We start from the raw sequence: 16,253 nt of genomic DNA, 5'->3' as shown, positions 1-16,253 counted from the left end.
ATTGATGATGTGGATGGGCTGGTGTTGGTCTGGGGTGGACAAGTTCAGAAGTCAGATGGCTCCAGGTCATAGTCCAACAGGTTTATTTTCAATCACTCCTTTGTCAGAGGCTTAATGACATTGAATACTGACAGTTTCTGCTAATTTTTCCTATCAGATGTCCTTGTTGGAACAGAGTACTTTTACCTGGTCTGATATGGGATTCCCGGACGTTGACACTGAAATGTATGAATTGCTGGCTGAGCCGAACAAACACAAATTCAAACTCCGACCGAGTCACAGAGACAGCAATACTGGGCTGTTCACATTGCCCCAGCTTTGGGAAGCTGTATGATAAATCCTGACCTGCTTGCAGACAGGGTCATTCTGGGGGCATATGCTGAAGCATTAATTGGCACCTCTGGCATTCACAAGCAGTTGCTCACTAATGCAAACAGCTGCTCCGCGGGATGTGGACAGTGAGAGAGTGCAGGTGGCTGACAGCAGAGAAGCATCGACACAGATATCATTACAGCAATGGGAAAGGCTCCAAGGTTGATGAAAGGATTTCAATTACACGCTTATATAAGGTCAGATCCAAGGTCATACATTTTCATGTTCTTCTGCAGCATCTCAGACTCCCTTGCCCAGTCGAGTGATTGTTGGAATTCAAAGTAAAGAGTGAAATGGAAGCAAAGTGATTTGTATGGAGAGCATTTCCTGCTGGGTACGGGTCCTGTTTTGATCCAAGGTTGTACCTGCCGCTGGAGTTCATAAAGGATTTTGAAACATTTAAACGTTCTTTGAATGGAGTCACTTTTTATTTGTTCTGTAATTGAATCATTTATAGAACACAGAAAAATACAGCACAGTACAGGCCCTTCGGCCCTCGATGTTGCGCCGACCGAAGCCTACCTAACCTATACTAGCCCGATAACCTCCATATGCTTGTCCAATGCCCGCTTGAATGACCATAAAGAGGGAGAGTCCACCACTGCTACTGGCAGGGCATTCCATGAACTCACAACCCGCTGAGTAAAGAATCTACCCCTAACATCTGTCCTATACCAACCACCCCTTAATTTAAAGCTGTGTCCCCTAGTAACAGCTGACTCCATACGCGGAAAAAGGTTCTCACTGTCAACCCTATCTAAACCCATAATCATCTTGTGCACCTCTATCAAATCTCCCCTAAACCTTCTTTTCTCCAATGAGAACATCCCCAAGTGCCTCAGCCTTTCCTCATACGATCTTCCCACCATGCCAGGCAACATCCTGGTAAACCTCCTCTGCACCCGTTCCAGTGCCTCCACATCCTTCCTATAGTATGGCGACCAAAACTGCACACAATACTCCAGATGAGGCCGCACCAGAGTCTTATACAACTGCAACATGACCTCAGGACTCCGGAACTCAATTCTTCTACCAATAAAGCCCAGTACACCATATGCCTTCTTCACAGCACTATTTACCTGGGTGGCAACTTTCAAAGATCTGTGTACAAAATTTGCGTTTGTTTGGCCAGATATAGGAACACAGGCGATAGGAACTGGATTAGGCCATTCTGCCCCTCCAGCCTGTGCCACCATTCAATGAGATCAGGGCTGACCTGTGGCTTAACTCCATGTTGTCTATCATCAAAGTCAGGGAGTGACACACCTACCGAAGGTGAGCCAGGAAGAAGGACAACATAATCTTTATCATTACAATCAAACATCTCCAGGATTTATGTGATTTGCCTTCCCAGGGCTGTCCAGTTTAACTACAATGATGTCACACTGAGCTACATGTAACATGTGAAAACTAAACTGGCCCAGGAGGGAGCAGTGTCACGGTGGCTCAGTGGTTAGCACTGCTGCCTCACAGTGCCAGGGACCCGGGTTCAACTCCACCCTCAGGCAACTGTTTGTCGCTGTCTCTGTGTGGGTTTCCTCCCACTATCCATAGATGTACAGGTTAGGGTGGGATTGGCCATGCTAAATTACCCATGGTGTCCAGGGACGTGCAGGTTAGGGTGGGATTGGCCGTGCTAAACTACCCATGGTGTCCAGGGACGTGCAGGTTAGGGTGGGATTGGCCGTGCTAAATTACCCATGTGTCCAGGGACGTGCAGGTTAGGGTGGGTTTGGCCGTGCTAAGTTACCCATGGTGTCCAGGGACGTGCAGGTTAGGGTGGGATTGGCTGTGCTAAGTTACCCATGGTGTCCAGGGATGTGCAGGTTAGGGTGGGATTGGCCGTGCTAAGTTACCCATGGTGTCCAGGGACGTGCAGGTTATGGTCGGATTGGCCGTGCTAAATTACCCATGGTGTCCAGGGACGTGCAGGTTAGGGTGGGATTGGCCGTGCTAAATTACCCATGGTGTCCAGGGACGTGCAGGTTAGGGTGGGATTGGCCGTGCTAAATTACCCATGGTGTCCAGGGACGTGCAGGTTAGGGTGGGATTGGCCGTGCTAAATTACCCATGGTGTCCAGGGACGTGCAGGTTAGGGTGGACTGGCTATGATAAATTACCCATGGTGTCCAGCAATGTGCAGGCTAGGTGGATTAGCCATGGGAAATACAGGGTTACACAGATGGGGTGGGGGTTGGATGCTCTTTTGAAGGTCACTTGATGGGCCAAATGGCCTGCTTCCCCACTGTAGGGACTCGATTCTATGTTTAAAATCTACTAACCTCACAAAATCAGCTGGTAAAATATGTGCAAGGGCACCTCACCAATGTTTTGAATGGCTGTCCATTGCTGATGTGGTGACACCTTCACCTTTAAACATCAGGAAAGTATCCTGCTGTTTGTCTGCTCCTAGACCCAACCAGAGTTTCCGATCCTAAACTGCTTAATTTATGTTTAAATCACTGAAGATTTGGATATTCCTGGCGTCATTGGCAGGGCTTGTGATCTCAGTTGGTTGGGTGGCTGGTTTGTGATGCAGAGTGATGCTAACAGTGAGGGTTCAATTCCCACACCGGCTGAGGTAACCCTGAGGGACTCTCCTTCTCAACCTCTCCCCCTGCCTGAGGCCCAGTAACCCTCATATTAAACCACCAACAGTTGTCTCTCTCTAAGAAGACAGCAGTCATTGGTGCGGCAGGACTACACACACTTGACTTTATTTGAATCACTGGCAGAAAAATCAAAATTGAACCGTCATCAGTGCCTTCAGGATTGAAGGGAATTAGCTACAGTAGGGATACTCAGACTGGGATTCTGGTTTGGGATTTACCGGGGAGTGGTGGGAGGAAGAGGGTTAACTCGGATCACATGATTTCTGGGAAATGCTGTCTTTAACTTTTCAAAAGACTTTCTTACCTTCTCAAATGAAACAAATCAAACTTTCGCAGAACTGAAAACCAACATTGATTTTTCCTCCACTTTGCTTCCAAATAGCAAAAACATATTATGACCCTTCAGCACAGCTCACAATCCCAACTTTCAATTTTGCCCCACTTTCCTGTGGAAAACAAGGACAGCAGATGCATGGGAATTCTACCGATTATAAGTTCCTCTCTACGCCACACATCACCTTAACGCGTATCAACATTGTCATTCATTCTCAGTCACTGGGTCAAAATCCTGGCCTTCCTTCATAAACAATATGGTGTATCCCCCCTCTGCCTAGGAACTGCAGCGGTTCAAGAAGGCCTCTCACTAGCACTTACCCCAGGGATAATTAGGAATGGGCAATATATGTTGGCATAACCAGTGATGCCAACTCCTGATGAGGAAATAAGGTAACCATACTCAGCTCTCAATTCATTTCAGAAAGATCATTTAATGTTATCCCCACTTTGCAACAAGAAGTAATGGATCAATGAATTGCAAGGAGTTTTTTTCCGTTTGGACACTGTGAGAGGCACTATGCTGCACGTCATGGGCATCATTGCTTGGGATTCTCTCTGTAGAAAGCAGTCAGAGTGGAAAATAATGATAGATGGATAATTTCCAGTGACTGCTGTAAAAAAGGTTGAGCTGTCATCGGATTGGACAAAATTGATTCAGGAAATCAAGCATAAACTACCATGTAGGTTGAAAGGAAAAGAACGTTTGGAAATTGATTTTGTCACAATGTCATTATTTAAATTTAAAATCAGTTGACTGCTTCGAGTGTCTGAATTGAAGGGATTTATTTCCCAACGTGACAGGTGCTTCAATATATAGGGCCAAGGATATTTTTCTTTGGAATTCTACGTAAGTTAGAACTCCAACCCATAGGGGGCCTGTTTAAAGAGGAGGTCTGTCTGATAGAATCCCACATAAAGAGAGACTATTGAGGATCTATAGAGAGGGGAAGTGATGGAAAATGATTTCTGCTGGTGAGATAGTCCAGGATGACTGATCATTTTTCGATCCAATGTGTTTAACAACTGCTACAAATTAAAGTGGAGGCACTTGCTGCCAAGGTAGAACGTGTGTGATTACCGCAAACTAGCCACGGCATGGAATTTCTCCAACCATTCCCCTTTTCATAAAAAGAAACATTCTCCTCTACTAACATTTGCAACAAGTGGGTGGCACAGTGGTTAGCACTGCTGCCTCACAGCGCCAGAGACCCGGGTTCAATTCCTGCCTCAGGCGACTGACTGTGTGGAGTTTGCATATTCTCCCCGTGTCTGCGTGGGTTTCCTCCCACAGTCCAAAAATGTGCAGGTTAGGTGAATTGGCCATGCTAAATTTCCCGTAGTGTTAGGTGAAGGGATAAATGTAGGAGTATGGGTCTGGGTGGTATACGCTTTGACGGGTCGGTGTGGACTTGTTGGGCTGAAGGGCCTGTTTCCACACTGTAAGTAATCTAATCTAAAAGTAACAAAGAGATCCAATATCCATGGTCAACAAAAAAACTTATCATTCAATTATGGAACTATTCTAGTCAGTCCCACTTCCCTCAGTCTCTGCACATGTACTGCATTCACAATTTTTAAGTTGTGCAGGTCTTTTGAAGGTATGTGTGCAAATTGTCACTGGCTGGTACCTATGGTAATGCTCCTTCTCTGATGATTGTCATTCCCCTGCTGAGTGCTCTTGCCATAGTAACAGTGATACTGATCTATAAATATTGTTAAGTTATAGAGGGTCTCTGGCACTGATGTTCATTTGCTACTCTGCCTACAATAAAGCAACTGCTCCTCTCCTTATATCTGTGATTACTACAATATATCTGATTGCTCATGTTCACTGCCCACAACCAAGGTAAGAATCGTTCCACACAGATTCCAAGTTGCCACATGAGCTTTTTTTGACAGTGTTGAATGTTTGTACTCTGACTGGCTCTCAATGCTCAGATCAAACAAAGACTTCTTAGTTTTATCCGAGAGAAACTTGGCTTCCTGACATTTCACCTTCATTTTGTCATTCACTCCTGTTGATACTTCTGGCTTCAGCAGTTTTTATTTCTTTCAGCAGTTCAGGTGCAACATCAGGATTGTCTCCATTTCTCCACAACTCCTTTAACCAATTCCCACTGCCAACTCAGCCTTTCCATTTGACAGGGAGTACTGTGGAGATGACATGCCATGTTGATTTTTTTAATCATTTCCAAAGACTTTGAAGTCTTCATTCATGAACTGAGGGCCACTGTCACTCGTCACTGTGGGCAGGATGCCGCTTTCTGGTGTCCTACAATCTCACTGATAGACACTGACCTCAGACGATCTACCCCTAAACAGTCAGAATACTAGCTGATAGTGACGAGCTCATCAGCTCTTGTGAGAGTGAATGGATCTTCTCCCAGTTTCACTCACGGTCTAATAGGGACGTAATGCATCATAAGGGACTCTTTATCCTCCTTTGACTTGGTATTTGTTATAAACACTGCATTGTCTGATGTGGTCTTCAATCGCATTGTTCTTGTTGGGCCAGTAAAGTACTTCCTGAGGCTCAATCGCTTGATGACCTGTTTCCAAGCTCTTCAGCATCTCTTCTCCCACCTCTGTAGCAATAATGATTCTTTCTCCTTTGTGCAAGCTGTCCGTAACGAGGGGTCATAATTCCAGGATTGTCAGCATGAGAGCTGGGAGGGAGATGAGGAGAAACATCTTTATCAGAGAGTTGATAGGATGTGGAGGTGTTGGAGTTGGACTGGGGTGCACCTTATGAAGGGGCTACACTCTGAAAGCTTGTGATTTCAAACAAACCTGTTGGACTATAACCTGGTGTTGTGTGACTTCGGACTCAGATCCTTGTTGGGATTTGGAATGCACTGTCTGGGAGAGTTTTGGAGGCAGATTCCATCAGAGGTTTCGAAGGAGAGCTGGGGATATATTTGAAAGTGATGACATTAGAGGGTTACAGAGATAAAGCTGGAGATTGGTAACTCTTTTGCGAGCTGGTGCAGACACAAAGGGCCAAATAGCCTCCTACTTTACTATAAAATTCCATGAATCTATGTTACCTTGGGAAGTCACTGCATTCCTGTTTACCCACTACTCTTTTATAGCAACAAGTGTATCCCTGATGCTTGCAGATCATCCTTGCATCACTCTTTCCTGCTTCAGTCAGGGAAGGAAGGGAAACTTGGGAATGGCAGGAATGTTGGATCAGCTATGTTCCTACTGAATGGCAGAGCATGCTGGAGAGGCCAAACTGCCTGTTCCTGTCCCTATTTCTCATGGGCTTATGCAGCACTAGGGATTTCCATCTTCTTATGTAGTCCACTTGTGCAAGATGACTTGACTTTCAGCACGATGAGCTGTAAGAGATCACTACACTGTCTTCAGCATGCTTCATAAGGGTATTACTCTATGCAGCATATTAGTAACGTAGTCTGTTTCCATTCCTTGTATGGTCATGTCCAGGTGATCTCTCTACAAATAACGGAACATTCACGCAGATACTTTAGAGCAGATAGGCATAGTGGGAGGAAGATGCTCTGAAGTGGCTTATGGTCAGACCCCAATGTTCCTTTGTCTCTCCCAAGCAATGATTGATTAAAACAACTGCAAGCAAAGAAAATGGCCAGACACTGTTTCTCAGTCTGAGCAGAGTATCATTCAGTTAGTGTTACTGTCTGGATCTAAGTGTAACTGGCTGTGCTCCCTGTATTAATGTTACTCCAAGTCCTGTATCACCGGCGTCACACTGCAAGGTGATTCCACCATTGGTGTTGTAGTACCACACCACTGATGCTATTATGATCCTGGAGAAAGCTGATTCTGGTTCTGTTCCCTTGGTTAGCACTGAGCTTCCGCGAGGTTCATATGCTGATGACAGATCGGGCAGGAACTCTGCTAGATAGCTCACATATCCCAGCGATTATTACACTGCTATTGGTTGCTGCACCTCTGTTACAGATCTCCCCTTGTCAGGATCTGGGTGAAGTCCTTGTGCTGTCAGATCATGAGCTCTGTAGTTTATTGCAGGTATGTTCACTCCTTCTCTCGTTTGGTTCGAGACTCACTTAGCGAGCTCTGTTGAGCGGTCACTATGGACTCTGATCGCAGTCAATAACTATTCCGTCAGTTATGTCGCCATGTTCAGAAACTCACAGAGTGTTCACTTTAGCTCCCACTCCAGCAAAATCACAGACTATCTCCTGATAGCTGCAGTGATCCTCCCTGGAGCAGTAGAAACACCAAACAGGGTATAAACCATCTGTACCTTCCCCGTGTGGTGAGAAAGTTGCTGTTTCCATTCCTCTCCTACCGTGGCCAGTGCCCATCCTTCACACTGAGGGCAGTAAAGACCATTACCTTGGCAAAGTGGCAAAATCTCTTCAGTGGTTATCACGGGGTGATGAGATCCAAAGAATAGCAGACAAAGATGGCGGCACGCGCCTGTGGAGTGGTGAGGCCGAGTGAGTGATGGAGGAGGAGGAGGCATGCAATGGCAGAAACGCCAGGGTGAGGGGAATGTGGCTGCACCCCAGCCTGGGCTCTCCCAACGGGTGAGCAGCAGGTCCCAGGGTGAATCCACCACCACACCCACTCTGGCCCAATCTCGCAGGGTGAGCCCAGGCTCCAGGTCCATGGCTAAGCCGAGTTGCCTGGTTAGGGGGAAGGTGGAGTGCGATGAGATTGGACCCAGTGCAGGACCCTGCTGCAGCAGATTGGCCTAGTGTGAGTTCATGGTAGCGATGGTGTCGGTGAACGTGAGGTGGTGCTGGACAACAGCGACTCTTTGTTCCCACAGCAGCGGTAGCACAGTGAAGCATGGTTACAGCAATGTAGCCAGTTTAGCCACAGGGGTATTGGGGTGTAGGAGCCCATATCAGGCCCAAAGCTGAGTGAGAAGTGGGAGCTGTTCCAAAGACCAGCTATCCTTATTGAAATAAGATGATAAAAAACTTCATTGCTTTATTTTCATGGCTTTATTTTGGTTTATTTTCTGTTTTAACATGGCGCTGGAGAGTGGCAACACTATGCAACTCTTTTCACAGTATTTTTAACAAGATGCACATGATAATAAATCAAACCAAAGATCTCTTCAGAGGGTTACTGAGATCCTTCGGGTCTGATGCATGGCCAGCGTTTATCAGGATTTTGTTCTCCACAGCTACCTTCCTGCTGACCCAGTCTGTAAGAAATTTCCCAATCTTGGTTACTCCCTCCATTCCCAGTTCTTCTACCTTGCCCTGCTCTCTGCAACAAGAAGAACACAGACACACACCATGCCTGTTTCAACTCAGCACATCAGCATGACAACTGGCCTCTGCCTCATTTTCTCAGGTGAATTGACTCTGACCAAGCAGAGTCAATCCACCTTCCTTAAAATTTAAACAAGGCTTAGCAGTTAACTGTCAGTCATCATTAACTGGTGCATTCTCCAAGGCAACATCTCCACCATTCATAGTCTACTTGCCAACTGATCAGCATGCTCCTTTTATGCAGTATAAATGCAGTTTTCCCTTTAATTTGGAATTTCTTGCAAATTGTCCTGAAATAAGACAAGAAATTGCAATTATTTTCTGTAATACTCAAGTTTTCTAACTAAAACGGGGTTATATTAACCTCAAAGCTCAGTGGCAGTGCATTCAATTCTTTTAACAGTAGAATATTTCAAAAGGGGCGGGCTATCGGACAAGAATACACAGAGTGGGGGAATTGGATATCTATATCATAGAGCTACCACAATGGGTCAAACAGCTTCTTTCTGCGCTGGATCGATGATTTGAACAGATTTGTGAACGTTAAATAATTTGACATGTTCCACATTAGTTTTCCAAAGCCAACTCCAGGCTCAGAATGTTGAATATCTTTTGAATTTACCTGCTATTTCCACGAGTACCTGGTTAGCAACTTTGAAGGCACATTCCAAGAATGTTTCTAGGAGCTGGGATGTAATTTCAGGATAAGAGGGAAACACACGCAGGTTAATAAAGCACTCTGACCCCCAGCCATTGGGAAACCCATAGCCAAACTTGTTGATTGGTGTGAATTTCAGGTTTATTGCAAGACACATTCATCAACTTAAAGTCCTTTAATTGCAACGGTTAAACACTGAAATCTATGTCATGCGCTCAGTGTTCAGGCTTCATTTAATATTTTAAAAGGATATGACTTATTTACACACCCAGCACTTGTGTTCGATTGAATGCCAAGTAGATTAATACAGGATTCATACATTATGTAAAGATAAAGTCACCAGAGCTGACCAGACCATGAAGATACTCAGACAGAGACAGACAGACAGAGACAGAGACAGAGACAGAGACCCAATGGTGGTTTAACCTGAGGGTCACCGTGCCTCAGGCAGGGGGAGAGGTTGAGGAGAGTCCCTCATGGTCACCTCAGCCAGTCTGGGAATTGAACCCACGCTGTTGGTACCATTCCGCTGTCCAGTCAACTGAGCCCCATGTGTTATATATTATCTCTCCTAAAGATATATGCATACGTTCTATATTGTGCCAGCACAAATGACATATTACAGGGTAGGTCAGTCCCTGGAACCAGATATCACGCAAAATGCTTCAAATGAAACCACCTGCAGCTAACCGGTTTAATTTTGATTTTCTGAAGACCAGTCAACCTAGTGAAAGCCAATATGAATTATCAGTCGCCCATCTCTACCAGCTGTAACCCCTCAGGCTCCTTGCTGTCCTGCCCTCTCTCTCTCTCACACACCATCAAGTCCTTCCTTACTCTATCTCCCTGTTGCTCCTCTCTTCCTCACACTGTCTCCCAGTTGCCGCTCCCTCACGCTCTCTCTCTCCCACTCTTCTCTACCCCCACTGTCCATCCCTCTCTTCCAGCTCTCTCTCTCAATCTCTTCCAGCAGACTCCCTCTAGTCTCCCCTGCAGTCTTCCTCTTGCCACATGGTATCTGTCTCTCTCACTTGACCCCCAAGTCCACGTATCTCCCTGCAGTCTCTATTTCTCTCTCTCTCCTCTTGTATTCTATTTCTCTCCCTCCAGATCCTCGCCCAGAGTCTCTCTCCTTTTCTCTACAATCTCTCTCACTCTCACGCCCTACTGTTTCAATCTCCCACTCTCCAAGCAGACTGTAATCTCTCAGACTCTCCTGCAGTCTCTTCCTCCAACTTCACATCTTTTACTGCCTGCTGTCTCATTCTCTCCCTCCTTTCAGTCTCAGTCTCTCTCCCCTCCACCCAAGTCTCCCTCTCCCCTTTGCACCCCAACCGATGGGTACACCAGGAACAGACTGATTTTGTGTTACAAATTTGTGGAGAAAACATTTGAACAGCATCAACTCTGAGTTCCCCTCTAAGCCACAGACAAACCTGACCTGGAACGATCTCAATGTTCGTTATCATTGGGCCCTAAAACTGTCTCTCTAACAGCAGTGTGAGTGCAAGTGTGTGATGCTGGAAAAGCACAGCAGGTCAGGCAGCATTCGAGGAGCAGAAAAAAAAAACCCGACGTTTTGGGCCGGAATCCTTCACCAAGAATGTCAATTCTCCTGCTCCTCAGATGCTGCCTGACCTGCTGTGCTTTTCCAGCCCCACACTCCCAACTCTGATCTCCAGCATCTGCAGTCCTCACTGTCTCCAAGCAATGTGACCTACTGCATAGGCACTGCAACAGCTCAAGGAGGTGGTTCATCACCAAACTCCCACAAGGTAATTAGTAACGAGTAATGAATACTGGGCTAGCCAGCTATGCCCATATCCCATGGATGAAAGAATTTAAAAATTAGCTAGACGTAACTGGAGTGAAGTGGATTAACTCCTTGTATTGTCCATCAGCTGCAGCAGTGTTCTGAACACTAAGAGTGAGATTATTGGAACCCTCAGTATAATCCTGGAGTCTACCCTGGGTTAGATTGAATAGAGTCCACTTGCATGATCTAATGAATGGTGTGTATGAACAGAGACCATCGCTTTCACATATAAATGTTCAGATTTATCATGTATCACAATGGGGTAAAAACAATGACTGCAGATGCCAGAAACCAGATTCTGGATTAGTGGTGCTGGAAGAGCACAGCAGTTCAGGCAGCATCCAAGTAGCTTCGAAATCGACGTTTCGGGCAAAAGCCTGAACTGCTGTGCTCTTCCAGCACCGCTAATCCAGAATCTGGTTTCCAGCATCTGCAGTCATTGTTTTAACCCGACTGCGAATCCTCTTGCAAGGATGCCTGCCTTGAAGAAGTTTTCCTCCTCTCTCTACAAGAATGTCAGCGAGTCCCTCTCCCACTACAACTCCCAGGTCATTTCCTCTGCCCTGAAGCTCTTCAACCATGTCGTGAAACAAACTCGGTACCACAGCCAACATTCGCTTCACCATGTATCACAATGACAAGTGTGGAGGGTGGATCAGCAATACGCATGTATGGCCTTTAAAATAGTAATGCATTTCCACGATGCTTTGCAGGGACGTATCAAGCAGAAACTGACACATAAGGAGGTTTCCCTGTCAGCTGGGAAGAGGTAGTACATTTTATGCAATATCTTACTGGAGGGAAGAAGCAGGAAGGGTTTGGGAGTCCGGTCCAGAATTCAGAGAATGGTCAGGGAGCAGAATGAACACAAGAAATAGGAGCAGGAGGAAGCAACACAACAGGCCTGTTCCATGATTCTGTACAACTGTAGCTGATCCCATCCCGCAGCTTCACATTCCAACCTATTTACCAAAGGTGGTGAACAGTTAAAACTGGGGTCGCACAGAGAGAGAGAGCACGAGAGAGAGCGAGATGACTTAGAAACCAGAATAACAATTCAAAAAATGCAGGATGATGGTAGAATACAGGTTGGTGTCCATCTGTGAGCGTGGAAGGTGATAGGTGACTTGGTGAAAGTTGAAGCTTGAGATGAATTGAACTTTGTCAAGTGCATAGGCTGCATCAGCAATATCTGTAAAAGGAGGGCTTAGAATTTAGAAGGGGAAGGAGCAGGAGATGAACCAGGCGAATCTCAAGAAAAGGGAATATTAGGTACAGCTCATCTGTCTCTCCTGCAGTCATTCTCTGACAACGTCTGAGCAAAAATATCAGCAATGGTGAATCTCTCTGAATACACTCCTGATTGTTCAACGTGGGCTATCACACACCTTCCAATTATAATCAAATGGTGATTTCACATTACCATGGAAACTGTAGCTGGTTAATGAAAAACATGGTATGAGAGCACAACTTCAGTCTCAATGAAACGAGTGATTTGGACGGACCATTAGAGGACTGTTAGAGAATGACATGAGAGCACGCCTATACAATTTCCTCACCCACAGAATTATCTTGGATGGTTACAGAATCAGAAACAGAAATTGCTGGGAAAGCTCAGCAGGTCTGGCAGCATCTGATTTCTCTCCACAGATGCTATTAGACCTGCTGAGCTTTTCCAACAATTTTTGTTTCTGTTTATGATTTCCAGCATCCAGAGTTATTTTGGCTATTATTTACAGAATTATCTCATCACTATACAGCAACTGAAGGAGTATACCTTATCCTCAAGGCTCACTTACGTTAGAGATTTCTTTGTCGAACAGTTAACAAACCCGTGTTCACAAGTTACGTGCCCCTTTTGCCTTTTCCTCTGGACTTGCTGGTGATAGGAATATGACACCAGGACAAAGAGCTAACAGAGAGGCAGGGATAAGGTTAGATAGTGAGCAACAGGTTAGAAGGTGAAGCATAATGTGAGTAACTGTGAGGTTGTTCACTTTAGTTGAAATGGAAAATGAGAATGTCCTTAAAAGGGTGAATCTGGTCAATATCGATATTCAAGAAACCTGGGGTCAATACTGGCTGGGGAATGGGAACATGGGTATGGTGATTGGAACCAGGTGGATCTTGTTGACTACACAATCCTTGATTGACATTATTAACCTGGACCAATCAGGATGTGGAGGTGCTGGTTATGGACAAAGTCAGGAAATTGAATAAAGATTCGTGCACTTTGTGTCATTCACTGTGTCTCACACACACCATGGGTGCTGGGGAAAAAATAAGCACTACCGCAGTTAGGCGGTAGTGTGGGGGTTAATAAAAAACAAAAAAAACCCCAAAAAAAACCGAAAAAAAAGAAAAAAAAGGGGAGTGTCTCCACCAACACCCTGGAGTCGTTCAGGGAGTGGAGTGCATTATTTCTCCCTCCAACTCTATTTTGATTTAGTCTCTACCCTCCCCTTCACTGTTTTGATCACACAGCATTACCCTTTGATGTGAAGGGCAGTGCTTGTCACTGGCCACTCGGGTGTTTCCTATCTTCCTGGTGGTGGAAATTGAATAAAGATTCGTGCACTTTGTGTCTTTCACTGTGTCTCACACACACCATGGGTGCTGGGGAAAAAATAAGCACTACTGCAGTTAGGTGAAAAAAAAGAAAAGAAAAGAGAAAAAAAAATGGACAAAGTCAGAAGTCACATGACACCAGGTTATAGTCAAACAGGTTTATTTGAAACCACAAGCCTTTGGAGTGCGGCTCCTTCATCAGGTGATGAAGTCGCAAATAGACCTATTGGACTACAACCTGGTGTCATGTGAATTCTGAGTGGGCCAATCAGGAAGCCCGGGCTGACCAATATAAACGGGGGATATTTCCTGCTATGGGTGATATTGTACACACTGTTTTTTGTGTAACTGGACTGTCTTGTATGTATAAATGTCATTGTTACTGTTTTATAATGATTGAAACTGGGATTCGAGGTTTGTCCTCATTTCCCTGAAAACTGGTCGAACAGTGGGGTTTGGAGCCTGGCTTTGCTGTCCCTCTCCCTTGTAAAATTGCTGTTCCTCTGTATACAGCTGTTAATTGTTTTGTAAACTGTGTATTGTTTAATAAAATAAAAAAAATATAAACGGGGGATTTAGAATCTCCTCAGTTCAGGGACTGACTCTGAGCTAGTTGGCCACAGCCAGTGTACTGTGTACCGAAAGGGTGGTTTGGTGATGGGATGCTGGGTAGTTAACTCAGCGGTGCGCAATCTTTGGATAAGGACAGGACATTGGGGGCTGAGATGAGATGGAAATCTCAAATTCTTTGGAATTCTGTGTCCCATATGCTCCAATGTTGAATATAGTTAAGGCTGCAATTGACAGACATTTGGGCTCAAACAGTATGGAGAAGGGGCAGGGAAGTGGAAGGGGTTTGGGCTACATTGAGTGCTGCAATTAACTCAATAGCCACATGCTTCTCATTGGCTCCCATCTCCTGGTTCTTGGATTAATGTCACCTAATCTTAACAGGAGTTGTTCCTCCAGGTGGGAACGAGGAAATGTGGCCCTCTTGCCCTCAACGCCTTCTGCTCCCCATCTTCTCACTGATCACGATTCACCTCCTTGGTGTCCAGATCAATTTTGATGATTTCAACGCTGGGCCAATCTTGCTGATTCTCCTTTGACCAATGAGGGTCCACGCAGTAGAGTTTTCATGGAGCCCAGCCTTTAGAATTGGCACTGGGCCTCTGCTACCACAGCTGAAGCAAGCTGGCCTCTGACCAGGCCACAGTCCTGCCTGTGTTGAAATGGGGACCATTACCACGTACAAGATACACAACAGCAGCTCCCCTTGAGAAACCGTGAAGGTCAAGGGCAGTGAGATCGTGGGCAGACCAATGCCCACATATTCCCTGGTACCATGGAACTAAACTGGCACCATTGGCATTGCGGCAGTTCCAGTTGGTGGCTCAGTACCACCGCCTCGAGGGCAAATAGGAATGAGCAATAAATCCAACTTCCAGTGGTGCCCACATTCTGTGAAAGGCTAAGTTGGAAACAACAAGTGCTTTATTTAAATCACTCCGCTGGAGAGGATGATCACATTTCGGCTCAATAATCAACATACTTTCCATCGTTTCCCTTGTGATAGCACAACAGACGATGAATTTGCTAGTTGGTAAAAACATTAGCGAGAAGACACAAAAACACACAGCAGGGAAATGACAGCACGTGTGGCATCAAACATATGTGTAGACTTCCAACACAGTGATGTATCCAAGACTGCTCAGTCATGTTCACCCAATGTCCTCCTGTTCTCATCACTAAACCGCTCTGGTTCCTTCACTGACAGTGTCTCAATTTTAAAACTATTGTCCTTATTTTTAAATAGCTTCCTTGTCTTGCCCAAGCCCCTCCAAAGCATGTAAACTCTTTCAGCCTTGTAGTCAGAGAGTCATACAGCACAGGAACAGACCCTTTGGTCCAACCAGTCCATGCCGACCATAATCCCAAACTAAACTAGTCTCAGCTGCCTGCTCCTGGCCCATATCCCTCCAAACCTTTCCTATTCACAATGTCTTTTAAACATTGTACCTGTATCGATATCCACCACTTCCTCAGGAAATTCATTCTCATATGAACTGCTCTCTGTGTAAAAACGTTGCCCCTTATGTCTTTTCTAAATATCTCTCCTCTCAACTTGAAAATGTGCCACCTAGTCTTGAAAGCCTCCCATCTTAGAGAAAAGATAACTACCACTCAATCTATCAAGTCCTCCAAGATCCTAGTGTTCCTCTAACTCAGGTCTCTTGAACATATCCTGATCATCTAGATACTGGCTGGGTCCTACATTCCAGAATTCTCTCCCGAAACCTTTCCCCTCCTTAGCTCCCACTTCTTCAACCAAGACCTCCATTGGACATCTCCTTATCAAGAATTGGTTTTAAACGTCATTTCATTACATTCATGTGAAACATTTTGGGATGTTTTCCAATGGTGAAGGTGCTGAATAAATGCAAGTTGTTGTTGACTGTGCAAGAATAAAAGATGGTGGAAGAAGCCAGGGTGAATTTCCCAACTTTTCTCTGAGTAATGGCCGTGGGATTTTGTTTAACATCCAATGAGAGGGCAGCTGGTGTGGCCTCCATTACAGGAGTAGTACCTTTGACAGTGCAGCATTCCCTCAGTGATCAGAAGATGAGAGAAAATATAATACTTTGAGATCACTC

At 45.3% G+C, this 16,253-nt stretch overlaps 1 protein-coding gene across 2 annotated transcripts in view; it reads right to left on the bottom strand.

Moving 5' to 3' along the window:
* The window catches only part of galnt9 (polypeptide N-acetylgalactosaminyltransferase 9), a 373,573-nt gene that overhangs the window by 48,386 nt on the left and 308,934 nt on the right, over nt 1-16,253 (bottom strand). The window contains exon 10 of one of the 2 annotated variants that reach the window (XM_072587704.1): nt 8,698-8,847. The exons of the other annotated variant lie outside the window; for it this stretch is intronic. Coding sequence (XP_072443805.1) covers nt 8,821-8,847 — 27 coding nt within the window. The 3' untranslated portion in view covers nt 8,698-8,820. Of the gene's footprint in view, nt 1-8,697; nt 8,848-16,253 lie in introns of those variants that run through there. 2 annotated transcript variants of the gene reach the window in all.

This window comes from Chiloscyllium punctatum, chromosome 17 (assembly GCF_047496795.1).
Source record: "Chiloscyllium punctatum isolate Juve2018m chromosome 17, sChiPun1.3, whole genome shotgun sequence".
Classification (NCBI taxonomy): domain Eukaryota; kingdom Metazoa; phylum Chordata; class Chondrichthyes; order Orectolobiformes; family Hemiscylliidae; genus Chiloscyllium; species Chiloscyllium punctatum.
This window is presented reverse-complemented; position numbering and strand designations above follow the sequence as displayed.